Here is a 14333-nt window from a genome sequence, read left to right as displayed (position 1 = left end):
TACCCACAATTCTACATCATATTTTTTTGGTGGTGTTCATGGTAATGTGATAAAGTGCTGTCATTCCTATTTACAGCCTTTCAAGCCCTCACAGTCTGTCACACTCGAGCACTCACCAGCTGACGTCAGCGAGTCCCTGAGGGTTCAGGGTCTGAGGCTTTGGGGGGGGGGGCACAACAAGTCACGTGACACAACAACAAACGAGCCGGGTCAATACCGATTAAAACAAAAAGTTGTCACTTAAACACAAATAAAATGTGAGAGAAAACACGGTCCGGGTTTAAAACAAGTTTTCCCCCTTTCAGCAAATCGTCAACAAGTTTTTTTGGAATCAGGGGAAATCATCCACTCGGAAGTTAACGCAGTTAATTAACACGAAAACTGCTGACGGTAGTTTTTCCATTTACACATTAACTTTCATCCGACTGTGATAAAATATGCAGCAAGAAGGTTGTTGACAAGTGTCAGAGCGGGAGGGGAGGGAGGGAGGGAGTCTTGTTTTTGAGCCTCCGAGTGACGGAGGAGGCCCGAAGCTCCGCCGCTCGTCTCTCTCGTGTCGCTAAAAGCGGATCTGGAGCTGATCCCAAACGCTCAGGCGCAGCGAATAACACAATCATGTCCTCCCGTGGCCGTCGTCGTCGTCGTAGGAACCTGGTTGAACCCGCCGTTTCCTTTTTAAGAAAGGGCTTAATGTGAAATGTCGTCCTTTAGGTCACCGGGTCAACGACGGTCTGTGGCACTCTGTGAGTCTCAACGCGAGGAGTCAACAGATCACGTTGACCGTGGATAGTGAGCCGTCCTCCACCGTCCAACTGTGGGAGCAACTGGAATCCAGAGGCAACTTCAACTTTGGAGGTTTGTGGGTTCTCGCCATCGTCTTCTCAGGAGAACAGGGTGAAACAATGTTACCTCTAACATTACCTCGTGAATGTTCCTCGGTTGATTACTGACAATAAGACAATCCATTTTTTGTATTACGAGTTTTCTGAAAATGTACGTGCAAATATGCAAATTAGGCACTGTCTTATTAAATACATGCTTATTTTGCATACATTTCACGTCCGGCAATCTGAGCGTTGGTTAAAGTCAGGTTTAAAGTTCTTGTTTCATGTTGTTGACATATTAGAGTCAAAGGATTTTATAGAGGGGGTTTTTAGATGTCTCTTTGTATCGCCCCATAAATGTGAAAATACTGTCAACAGCAATAAATAAAGAACGTGTTCCCCTCCCCCCCCCCCTCTGTAGAAAGCTTCAGCACACAGAGAGGAATGAAGGTGTGAAGTTTGGTGAATGTCAGAACTACTGAAGAGGAGATTTCTGGATCAGAGTCTGAGAAAAACTCCATTTAGAGAAAACGTCCTATAATTAAAGAGACGTTTAGTTAAATTACAGACGTTTGATAATAATAATTGATATCACCAATGCTAAGAGATGCTAATGAGGCATTCTCTAGAAATCTACGGATACAAAAAGACAAAGAAAATATCCTGCTAGATGTGTATTTTGGATGCTTTCCTTGCCTGAAAGAAGACAAAACAGCCCCAAATTTCTAAATTGACCAGAACAATGAAAGGTCCACAGTGCTTGTCCAGTAACGAGGCTGCGTCGTGTGTCGCTTCCCTCCAGGATGTCCCGCCGCGGACTGCCAGAACCCGACTCCGGACTTCCAGGGATGCGTGCGGCTCATATTCATCGACGGCCAGCCGATACATCTGAATCGCGTTCAGCAAGGGCTGCTGGGAAATTACAACGAGCTCCAGTTCGACACGTGCAACATCAGAGACAGGTAAAGGGCTTTGGACTTAGTTCCGGAAGAGTTCCTCACGGAGATCTCACAGGGGGAAAAACTTTCAACAGTCGGGGAAAAGAATGTGTAGAACCTTATACAAGCTGGCAGCAGAGTGTTATTCATGCCCGCATTGTTAATTTGTAGATGGCAGTGTGGCTGCCTGCGGAAGCTGACTGAAAGTCACTGACATCTTGTCCTAGAAATACAAACACGCTGACAAGATCATCCAATTAAACCGCCACGGAAAACTTTGCAACACCTTTTCTGACGGAGGACTATGCTAACAAGCTGCTCCCTGCTGTCCTGTGTGGCATCCCTCCCTTATCCCTATCCCTCATTACCCCGCACAGCTGTGTGGCCCCATGAATGAATGAGGGGGGGGGGGGGGGGGGGATTGGCAGACCTACGAGTTCCACGAGTGCCTCGAAAAACACACGTATGGGAACGAGACACAAAACGTGCAAACTGCGGTTTTTTCCCTTTGCGTTTGCCCCGGAGGTGAATCTCTCCTTTGTCGGAGTAGCTGCTTTCTAGTCCGGATCGTTTCGCTGTCAGAACATATGCAAACACAAACAGGGCTGCCAGTCTGTTGAATCAGCGGGCGAAGTGGGGGGGGGGGGGGGGGGGGGGGGGGGGGGTGCGCTGCAGGAAGTGACAGAACAATGGTAGGAGACGCTTTTTCTTCTCCCGGGCTGAGGCATAAATCTTTAGTGATTCTGTCCGTCTGAGGGCCCGATCACAGGCTTCAAAAACAGCTGATGGGAGGAGGGGGGGGGGGGGGGGTTTGGGGGGGGTGCAACCGGGAGATCACATGTAAATAACGGGGAATAAATGGATTCAATGCACACATCGAGAGCACTTGCTGTTGCTCTCATAGACTGTAAATAAGAAGTGGACGTTGTCATCGTTGGTGCCTAAGGTGATGTCACTTCCTGTTCAACCAGTGAACAGGAAGTGACCACATTTGGACTGAGGAGGAGTGACGTAGAGACGCCGTATACGTCTCTGGTAAGAAACCTGTCAATCACTGTGTAGCCCCGCCCCCTAAAGCATCCCCTGCTTTCTGGTCCGTTTGACTCTAAATGGAGCATAATGTACTAAATGAACATCATGCTGTATTGAAGAAGACTGTAAACTAGAGATTGAGACCATAAACTCATGTTTACAATGTTTACTGAGGGAATAAATCAAGAGAGAAGTAGAGTCATTTTAGACTAGACTTCTATACGACCAGAGGAGTCGCCCCCTGGTGGACACTAGTGAGAATGCAGCTTTAAGACACTGGAGGTTTCCGCCTGGCTGCTCTGCTGTTGAATGAGGAGAAGGGGATACATTCTATCGCATCTAAGTGTCTCTTTTTCATCCAAATACGTTTTCTATTGATGGATGACTGTGAAAGTGATGTGTGGCAATTTGGGTTTATATTATCATGAGCTCTTGGTGAACTTTTACAAACATAAAGCTACACTGATCACGGTTTGATCCTGTGCAACAAATAATAATAATAATAACAGCCGATTTCATAATAACTATTTATATAGCACCTTTAAAATCAGAGTGCTTTGACAGACGGAGAAAGCGAGACAAACGAGGACGAGTTTAAACCCTGACGGTCCAATAAAACCAATCGATATGATAACACAAGCTGAGAAATATAAACCAAAATAACATAATAATCAGAGCCATAAAGCGGTAAAACACATGTTTTGGATTAATGTTTGATTTTAGATTAGCGCAAAAGGTCGGAGAGAAACTAGAGTTAAAAAAAAAAAGAAAGAAAGAAAAACGAGGCGTAGAAAAGTTTTGTGATGTCTCCTAAAAGTGAAACGAGCCATGCATTATGCAGAGGATGTTTATACAGCAGCAACAAAGAAATGAAACCTTGTGTTTGGGTGACACTACCCACACTCCACGTCTTCCTGCAGCGGGGGGAGGGGGAGGGGTTGTGACACGCGAGGCGAACGTTCACCCCTCCGATGTTGTCTTTCCCTTCTCCGCTCTCGGCGGGCCGACTCAACGACCCCAGAGTGCGAGAAAATTAACTTTTATCGCAGTTAATCTTCCTTTTTTTTCTTTTTTTTTTCTTCTTCCTTTGTGCGTAATTAAACATTGTGACTCAATTTACGGTCGGTGTGCACTTAGGTGTGCCCGGCTACTGTAATTCCACGACCCCCGTAAGGGCGCAGAACACAACAGGAAAATAGCACGGACGGTAATTAAACCAACGGCTGCAACCTTATCCGCGGCGCGGCGGCGCCCCGCTCCGCTGCAGTTAATAGGTGAGAGATGAAAAGCGTATGAAATTATAGATGCACGCTCCAAAGGCTGGCAATTATGTGAAACTGAAGGAGGCTCGAGGAAGGGACTATTAATCAGAAGAGTGTGCGGTTTGAAATTTCTGTGAAGCGCTCATTGTGGTGAAATCCCATTAACAGGCATTCTAGTCTGAAGGTGACAGTAAAGGCTTTTATTTTTAGAGAAACGCTGCGATCCGTCAGCTTCTTCAAAATTCAAACGAGGGCCGCAGTGTGAGACGCCGTCATTTCACAGTCCTTTGGGATTTTTTTTTTTTTTTTTTTTTTTTTTTTTAATGAAACATGAATAAACAGCAAATTAGTCTTTCGGGGGGGTGAGTTCCAAAAAGCTTGTGCTCATAATTGCGAACAAAAGAATAAAGGGAACAGTGAAGAAGAGGTCTTTCTTAAACTGATAAATAAAAGATCAGGTTTGCAAACGCCAACAAAGGGAGTCGCTTTATCGCCGCCTGCTACAAACCCCTCAGGAGGGTCGTGTGATCTTTTCTTTTGGCCGTCTAATTGTCGCGCTGCTCCTCGTTGCTATTGTTTGTTGTGAACGTCTCAGAAATGCTGGGAAAATTGGCAAACTTTGAAGGTAAACATGTATCGGCAGTAAACCGGAGCTCAATAACTTCATTACTGTCTACGGACGGCAACATCTTCAACACGAGAAGCTGTTTGGATGATGAATTCTTTGAATCTGTTCTGTACTGTAATTAATTGTTCAACTGTTGGTCAGTGGATTTGGTGCTTTTACTTTACTCCCATTTCATGCTACTTTATTCTCCATACTCCACCTTTTATTGAACACAATTTGGTTCCTTTACAGATTCAATACACATATATATATATCAAATTATGAATGATAATGTTTTATTCCTGATTGAGCTAGAACACTTCAAAAAGTCTGCAAGTGTGAAAGTAAAGTGTGCAACACCATCTAGGTATCAGCTAGCCTAGCTACAGTAGCGTCTCCACAGGTCAACAGGTCAACCAAATGGTATGGTCCATTCTAGGGGTGTCTGAAATTACATAAGATTCTTCCAAAGCATGAATATGGTGAAATCTACTGTACTGTTTATGATTACAGGTAAGAAGGATGTACGAATGGGGTGTTTGGTTTGACCTCGTTTGGGGGTCTTAATTTGGAGGGTTCTTCATTTGAAACGAGGTGGAACTCACACATTAACGTATCAAATGAGTCATCGTGAATCCTCCTCTGTCTTCAGATGCCTCCCTAACCTGTGTGAACACGGCGGCCGCTGCTCTCAGACGTGGAGCTCGTTCTCCTGCGACTGCTCGGGGACGGGTTACTCCGGGGCCACCTGTCACAACTGTAAGCGCCTCCTTTTGCACTTTTGTCGTTTTATTCGCCTTCGTCTCAAACCCCCGCCGTTACATCCTGGGTCTACTGAGCTGTGTCATTCGATTCGCCGCGCACATCTTTACCTGTCTTGCTCGTTTGCGTTCCTCGAATTCGTGCCACTGCCAGGTCGAAGCAGAAAGCGGTCTCGCTTTTAACCCGACGTGACCTTACAAACGTCGCCGTTATTCCTCGCATTTCACAAATTTCTGAGAATGAATTCTGCTATTTCCTTAAAAATAGCTTCAAAATCTGACTCTACGTGCAGGAATTTCTACTCACGGCTGTCATATTCCTTTTTGACGCTCTGCAGCATCGCCTTGATATTTGCTGTGGGAGACGGCTGTTGGCAACTGTGTGTGAACTTCCCCATGACCCAGAATCCTGATTTTCTGTTTATATGCAGGCAAACCCCGTCGTCTTTTGCGTGTCAGACGGAACATGACAGATAAGAACGTCTGCTGGATTTCAAATAGGTTATTGAACTCGACAGTAAAAAAAAAAAGAAAAGAAAATCAACCCAAAAAACCCCCCCACATATAATCAACATTTTCCATCTTGAGCTCAAACTTACATCTATGACTTGAGTGTTTTGAACAGATTATTACTTAGCTTTTCTAAAACTAAACACTACAAAAGGCAAAAAGTCTAAGGAGTGGATCAAACGGTGTCGTTTTCTGCTCCGTCGTAAGCTCGGGTGTTATGAAGATAGAAAAAGTTAACATCTAGAAATTCTGGATCCTGTAGATCCAGAATTTCTACCAGCCAGGAGAAAGCTGCTGATTCTTGGAAGAATAACTGTCGCCTTTCTGCTTCCTTCCAGCCATCTACGAGTCGTCTTGCGAGGCCTACAAGCTGATTGGCAGCTCCTCTGGCTTCTACTCCATTGATCCGGATGGGAGTGGTCCCCTGGGGCCCGCGCAGGTATACTGCAACATGACAGGTAAGATCATTGTAATTCACTTGTTGTCACCTTTACCCTTTTTTTTTGAGTTCCTCTGAGAACTGGCTGAAAGCTCAGTGTAAAGAGTCCACTCACTTAGAGATTGCACTGCGATCGATCCACGCCGCCATGGCAATCTGACAGTTTACGATCCGGTAAGAAATCATTACGGCCACTCATGCTGGTCCCTGAACACATCTGTGTGGGGGGGAGGGCATTTCTTCTGTAAATGTCCATGTGGTCACACTGCAACCTTTCTTTGGTCCCGTTTGGGCTGGTGTTCTGTAAAAGGTGTGTCAACCGAACCCTGGTGCAGATCCACGGATGGGTTACTGAACAGGACTACTGGGTTTAAGGCCTGGGACCCAAAGTGTCAGGGTCTCTCAAAGAGATTCAAAAATGACCACAAAGAGACATAAAATGACTCCAAAGAGACACAAAGAGACACACGATGATGATGAAGAGGGGGCAAAAGAAAAACAAATGACGACAAAGAGGCCAAAACAACTACAAAGAGACGCAATACAGCTGCAAAGAGACACAAAGAGACCACAAAAAAACTCACAATGACTATTAAAAAAAAGAGCAAAGCAACCACAGAGACACAGATGACTTCAAAGAGATGCAAAACAGCTGCAAAGAGACAAAAACCCACTCACAACATCTACAAGAAGGGGCAAAACAACTACAAAGAGACGCAAAACAGCTACAAAGAGACACAAAGAGACCACAAAGAAACTCACAATGACTATAAAAAAAAGAGCAAAGCAACCACAGAGACACATATGACTTCAAAGAGATGCAAAACAGCTGCAAAGAGACAAAAAAAAGCGGCAAAATGACGTTGGCGTCGACAAGAAGGGGCAAAACAACCAGAGACACGAATGACTTCAAAGAGATGCGAAACAGCTGCAAAGAGACAAAAAACCACTCACAACATCTACAAGAAGGGGCAAAACAACCACAAAGAGCCACAAAATAACAACAAACAGACCAAAGCAACTACAAAGAGATGCAAAACAGCTGCGAAGAGACACACAACTACTTAGAAAAGTGGCAAAAACAACCCCAAAGAAAGACTAAAAACAACAAAAAGAGTGTGTTGCTCCTGTGGGGGGGGGGGGGGGCTGCGCCCAGCAGCCCACCGTCTCATAATCTGCTCGTGTTTGGACCAAACAACCGAAGGGTCTGGATCGGCTTCCAAGTGAACTCTGATGCGGTTTGTTCGCTGCCGTTGTTTACAGTCCTCCTGAGGCAAATTCACACACAAAAAAAATAAAAATGCACGACAGGAATGCACCACTGTTTCTGTTTTTTGTTTTGTTTTTAATGCTCAACTGCATCTTGTTGTGCATCCCTGACTACAACTACAATGTTCTTTTCCATGTTCTAAGAGAACGCTCAACTATTAAATCCATCTGCTGATTGTGAACTGTTCTGGAAGCGAGCCTATAATCAGGCCACATATATATTTATGTAAATCTTTTGATAATCATGGTAACGCGTATGCTCTTCAGCTTGTGAGTGTGTGTGGGGGGGGGTTGATGGGGGATTTCCATTAGGTCCATTAAATTGTAAGTGAGGAAATCTGCACAAGACGCCTCTTTTTCACCCCGTCCCTGTCATTATTCATAGCGTGCGGTCCACTTTGCCGTCTAATAATACTAACATCGCGTGTATATATTTATTATATATTTCTGCGTGAGCTCCCTGAGACACCGGAGAACGTACGGTAAATATACACGCCAGAGGCCTTTAAAGTGCTGCCGTCAGTCTTCGGAGTTCATCCCGTCTTTAGCTCAAAAGAGACGAGGAGTCATAGTGCGATGATGACTCGTGCTTTTCAGGTTCCACTGAAGTCATCCGAGCGTGACCGTTTAACAAGCCAGTCTAAACTAGTGGCTCTCTAGAGGACTGCAATCCTCATTAGAGCGCCGGGTCATTAAAGTCAAAAGGGTTATTCCCTGTGGGAGCGCTAATCTGCTCAGTAAATTTCACGGCGGTCTGCCGTTAAATTATGTGATTTTTGTGTAAGACTGACATTTTTTAATAAGGAGGGGGGGGCGGGGCTGTAGAAGGTGTCCAACATGGAAATATATTTCCCAATAAATTCCACTGCAATCTGCCCATTAGGTTTGGATTTTTGACCTGATTAAGATGCAAAAGCATGCAAAAGATTGAAGATTTTCTTTTTGTTATTGTTTATTTTTTTTGGGTGGGGGGGGGGGGTTATCTTTTAGTGTTTTAAGCTTAATGACTTGTTGTTTTGTTGGCTTCATCTGGGGACCATGAATGTCCACATGCACCATTTCTTTATTGGTGCATGTGGATATGTCCTGGTGTTTACGTGTCTCTCAAGGAGTTGAGCTCTTTATGTCCCTTAGACCAGTGATTCTCAACTGGTGGGCCGCGACCCAAAAAATCCTGTGCTTTTATTTTGAAGGGGATTTTTTTTATGCAGCGGAGTTATTCACACTCCTTAACAGTATTTGCCGTTAATGCCTTGTAATGCTAATAGACGCCCATTTCACAGTATAGAAGAACACCCGCACGGTTTGTTTTCATGCTAATTGAGCGAAACGCAAATACGACTCCGACTACATGAGAGATGGATTTGCACCATCTTTTCATTAAATACATTTGAGAAGTTGTAAATTGTAGTGGCGTCTAGTACGCCAATGCAGACGCACGTTCACACACGGTCAACGCGATCAAAGAAACCCGAAGCGTCCAGCGCAGAGCGGACCTGTCATTACAGAACACTGAAGATAGCATTAGCATCGTGAAAGATGCTAATGCTAACGGTGAACGCGGTAGCAGTTTTGAGACGTAAACCCAGAACCTGTAGCTTCCTTTCACTGTCGACCAAAAAAAAAAAAAAAAATACCACAGTACAGGCCTTGATATTACTGTGTACAATGGTTGTCACTGCCGGTAACAAGCTAACGAACAATTCAAATATGCTAGCACGTCTGCTAGTCGCTGATTTGGGTACGCAAAGGACTCCTCGTCTGAAACACGCGGGGTTTGAAGCTCTCCAATGTTTCCTCAGACCAGGCGAGCCGGTGGTGGTGCAGCTCGAGGCTAGATCCAGAAGTTCTACTTTTTATGTTGGGGGGAGGGGGGGGGGGACATGTTCAGCAAAAAAAAATTTGCCTAGAGGGAGACTTTAAGTCAATAAAATCGTTACAAAACACGCAGAAATACCCACACTAAATGTCACGGTAATCAGTTTACAGTCCCGTTTGACCTTTAATTATTTCCAGTATGTAATTACTGTAGTGTAATTTGGCAGGCCCTGTCGGATTTATCTCCGGTCTGAATTTGGAAACCCGGACCTTCCATTGTATCGCCCCACATCAGAGCCGCTCGGCGTGATCTTTACGACGGCGAGGACACGACGTGTGCTCCGCTTCACCTGAACGATCGCCGGGAGACGTGACATTTTGACGGACAGGGAGCCGGACGCGTCCCGATGCGAGGCTATTGTGACATGCAGGACAAAAACACATCGAGATAAGTTTTGACACCGCGGAGACGGCGTTCATCACGGGGCTGTCACAGCTTCCTCGGCTACACTTTTGTCCTTTTTTTTCCTGCAAGGTTAATGTACCGGTGACGTTACAGAGGGGGGGAGAGAGCCGCATCCCCCGCTGTCTGGTTTCTGGCATTTGGTGTGTTCAGTCTTCCCCTTCACAAAGCTGAATCGTTCAGCGGCAGATATGCCTCTACTTGACCTCAATTAAGGAATCCATAAGAAATGTAAATAGCTTTAAACCGAACAACCTGATGTGAATAATCACGAAGTGGAGAGGGATTTTCTCCGAGTAAACATGGAATCCAGATAATGAAAAGCGAGCGGCGATGGTAATAGGATGGATTCCTCGTCTGATTTTATTGTACAAACTCTTGACTCCTTCTCCAACTGTCTGTGTATATGTATATATATATATATATATATATATATATATATATATATATACATACTGTAGAAGCAGCAGATTACTAGCAATGATTTCTTCTGGGCTTTATATTCAGGATGAAGGTTTTAGGTTCATGCTAACGCCTCGAATTTTTTAGAGCAAAACTTGTCGTCTCGGGTTCTAACAGATTTATTTTTATCTTATTTTGTTAACACTTCCAGAGGAGAAGGTGTGGACGGTGTTGGAGCACAACAGCACGGCCCCAGTCACGGTGCAGGGCTCCTCTCTTCACAGACCCCACGTCGTGAGGTTCGACTACAGCGCCTCGGCCGAGCAGCTCCGCGCCGTCGTGACGGGGTCGGAGCAGTGCCAACAGGAAGTGGTTTACAACTGCAAGAAGTCCCGCCTCTTCAACACGAAAGGTCAGTGGCGTTCAGCTTGAGCTCGGACCGAATCAGTGGTTTTATGCCAATAAACCATTGACTTGTGTGTGGCTGCATTAAATCCTGTCTGGTCTTATATGATAGGCCGGGTTACCTGCTCTTTTTTTTTTACATATATTGTATTTGGTACCGAGCGATAATGTAACGGCTAACATATGGACAACGTATGGACACAGGATTAGATCTGACCGAGCAAAGAAACCAGGTTGTTGGTCCAAACCTCGACCGCATGTTGGCTGTGATGCACACGTTTGTGTTCATCAAATCGCAGAAGAAGAAGAAGAAGGGATTTTTTACTGTTGTCCTTTGCTTTTCGGAGACAGATTTGAATCTGCAGATGCAGCCGGCTTCGTGGGTGTTCAGACTGAAAACAGCCCTGTATTTATATATATAAAAAAAGAAACATAAAAAATGCAAAGGCCTGCGTTGGTGGAAGCGTCTGGTGAGACATGAAATGCGATCCAGGAAGTCTACTTGTAGTTTGAGTAACAGATCAATGCGCTGGAAGGCTTATCAGACGCCAGACCACTCCACAGCGGTTTACAACACTGTGAGGATTTCAGTAGAAATGATTGTTTTTAGTGGATTGTGTACTTGTACAATACAACATAGATGTATTTGAGTTGTTGAAAAGTTATATTTTATTGTGAAAATAAGCAGCACTCTCATGCTGCTTGCCTTGTTGGGTTCTTGCATGCGCCAAGTCTTGCAAGTTTTCTGAAAATCCATGTTTTGAATATGCAAATGAGGCATTCTCTCATTAAATATGTGATCATTTGCACATATTTCCAGAACAGAAACATAAACATTGGATACAGCCAGGGTTAACGTTATTGTTTAATTTTATTGTCGTATTAGAGTCGAGGGTTTTTACAGAGGGAATTTGGGGATATGTCTCGTTATCGCTCCATAAATCAGAAAACACTGTCAACAATTTAAACCAAATTCAATTTGCCATGTTTTTCTGAATACAACGTTGTATAAGTCAGACTCTGAATGATATATGAACAAACCCCTCTGTAAAAACCTTCAGAATATGGAGAGGAATGAACCAATAAACAACAATAAAATACAAGTTTCTAACAACTCATATATTCAGATGTATATCGTTGACAGCCCGAACAAGTACACGATCCAATAAAAACAATTATTTCTACTGAAAAAGTACTGCCTCGTAGTATTATAAACCTCTGTGGATGAGCTGCTGAAGTGGAGATTTCTGGATCAGAGTGAGAAAATCTCCATTTAGAGAAAACGTCCTTTAAAAGAGACGTTTAGAAGACTCTACAGGTGAATAGGGTCAAAAAATTAACTCGTAGATATCACCATGAAACTTCACCACTTCATCACTCACATTAAGACGAGTATTTGTTGTATTACAAGTTTTCTGAAAATGTATGTTTAAATATGCAAATTAAGCATTATCTGATGGTAACTTTTTGGAGAAATCTACAGACGCAAATAGACAAAGTAGTAAAAAACACCTAAATGTGTATTTTGGATGTTGTCTTTCCACTAGACTGAAAGAAGACATGTTGACCAGTGCATGAAAGCAATGTTCTTGCCTGAAGTGTCTCCCTGTCAGTGAGCCCGGGGGCCGGAGCTGTCGCTGCATTCGGGGGGGCTAACACCCTTCACTTTAGTCAGCGGGTGGCAAGCGAGACACGGGAACTCTGCATTTGGTCTTGAGGAGTAAATAAACTGTGCGCACACACACACACACACACACACACACACACTGCACTGCTGAGCTTTAACGTTACCGATGACTTCACACTCACACTCACAATCACGCGCTCTCTCGGGACCGAGACATACGCAATTTTTTCAAAGGAATAAAAAAAATTTTGGCCAAATTTGCAAATTTTTGGATTGGCCACTGCAGCCAGATATTGTCGCATCCCTTACGTTTTGATGCCAGAGGCTTCTGCATTGGCACCCTTACTGCGTCGCCCCCTTTTGAATGAATGAGCTTTTCAGGGGGACTCGAGTTGATCTGAACACGACCTCAGCGAGACGAGTTGTTCTGTGCTTGAATTGTAAGTCAGGCCGCCTGTGCGTTGTCACATCGGGAGCCGCTGCGCCTTCCGCTTCACTCTCCTCGTAACATTTTTTTTTCTTTGCAATAACCACAGAGGTGGTCTCCAATCTCTCTTTTTTTTTGTGTGTGTGCATTCATGTTGAACTGCTCTGGCGCCTACGATGCCCCCCCCGCCGCCCCCATACATCCAAACATTTGCTCTTAAATCATGAAACATTCATGAAGTCCCAGATTCCCCCCCGTTTCCCTGGGTGCCCGATGCGTGTGCGCAAACAAACAAGTCCATTATCACACCAGACATCAAAGAGAGACGGGACGCGGTCTATTTTATAGCTGCCACAACACTTCCAGAAGTGAGTCTGAATTCTGTGACGGTTGCCTTTGTTGTTTTTAAGACCACAGAAGGTCAAATGTCTCTTTTCAGCTCTTCACTTTTGCAGTTAGACACAAACAATATCACTTTTGATATCACACGCACTTTAATAACATCACATTCAAATTAATTATCGGACAAAAATACACTTATCACGCAAACTTACAGGGAAAACAACAAACAGCAGCAGATGTTCCGAGCTGTCAACCGGATTTATAGACGCTTTTATTTGCCGGGAGTTAAGCTGTACAATGTCTTTCCTGTCGGTCTTTATTGTTAACTTAAAAGCCGTTCAACATCCTCGTAGTGATGTTCATCTGTGGTCTGATTTCCACTGTTTTTCCTCATTCCATACCCGTGAATTAAAGGGGACATGTCATGCTCAATTTTAAGGTTAATGCTTGAATTTTGGAGCGTCTACTTGAACATGTTGACATGCTTTTATGTTTCAAAAACACGTTATTTTCTCTCCCAATGTCAGTCTGATTACGCCTGTGCTCTGAAACGCTCCGTTTTAGCGCCTGTCTCTTTAAGAGCCCCTCCCCCTGAATAAGCCCAGTCTGCTCTGATTGCCTTTCCGAGGAAAAAATATGGTGGTCTAATGAGCCTGCATGTGACATATAGGAATATATAATGGCTCGTTGAATCACATGGTTTCCTGCAGACGGTTGTCTTCTTTCACGGTTTGTGGGTTAGCAGGAACTCGAGACACCAACATGTATGTGCGCAAGCACTGACACATTTAGCTTTTTTTAATGATATGTTCCCTTAAAGTTTACTCAGAGGTAACTCTTGCTTCACATTCCTATTTATAACTAGCTCTTGTTCTGTGTTTAAATGCCACCACCAGAGTCTCAATTTGCCATTTCCACCGTGGCTCGTCTGGGTATTCCTCGAGCGCCGCGTTTGCTCTTCAGTTCGCCGCTCTGTTCGTATTGTGGGTCACTGCGGACGCTAGTGGCTGCTCGTGGATGCACCGATACCTAATATCCGATATCAGGCCGACGCTGACTCAAACGGCTGGACCGGGTATCGGGGGACAACGGGGCCGATCTATTCGATCTAATTCTATGCTTATGTGCGTTATATACTGGACATTTTATTCCTGTTCCGGTTTGTTGCCGCATTAAAAAGCTGCTGGTGCAGGATTATTAGTCACTG

General features: G+C 44.4%; 1 protein-coding gene across 1 annotated transcript in view; it reads left to right on the top strand.

Moving 5' to 3' along the window:
- Positions 1 to 680: 680 nt before the first annotated feature.
- Positions 681 to 14333, top strand: part of LOC137887262 (contactin-associated protein-like 5) — a gene marked incomplete at its 5' end in the record, with an annotated part of 29740 nt that continues 16087 nt past the window's right edge. The window contains 5 exon segments of the mRNA XM_068730103.1: positions 681 to 855; positions 1627 to 1786; positions 5316 to 5422; positions 6273 to 6392; positions 10537 to 10737. Of these exon segments, the coding sequence (XP_068586204.1) occupies positions 681 to 855; positions 1627 to 1786; positions 5316 to 5422; positions 6273 to 6392; positions 10537 to 10737 (763 nt within the window).

This window comes from Cebidichthys violaceus, unplaced genomic scaffold (genome assembly GCF_023349555.1).
Source record: "Cebidichthys violaceus isolate CVI_PGR_0920_01 unplaced genomic scaffold, fCebVio1.0.p SCAF_495, whole genome shotgun sequence".
Lineage (NCBI taxonomy): Eukaryota > Metazoa > Chordata > Actinopteri > Perciformes > Stichaeidae > Cebidichthys > Cebidichthys violaceus.
The sequence above is the reverse complement of the archived record's forward strand: the minus strand, read 5'-3'. Positions and strand labels throughout refer to the sequence as shown.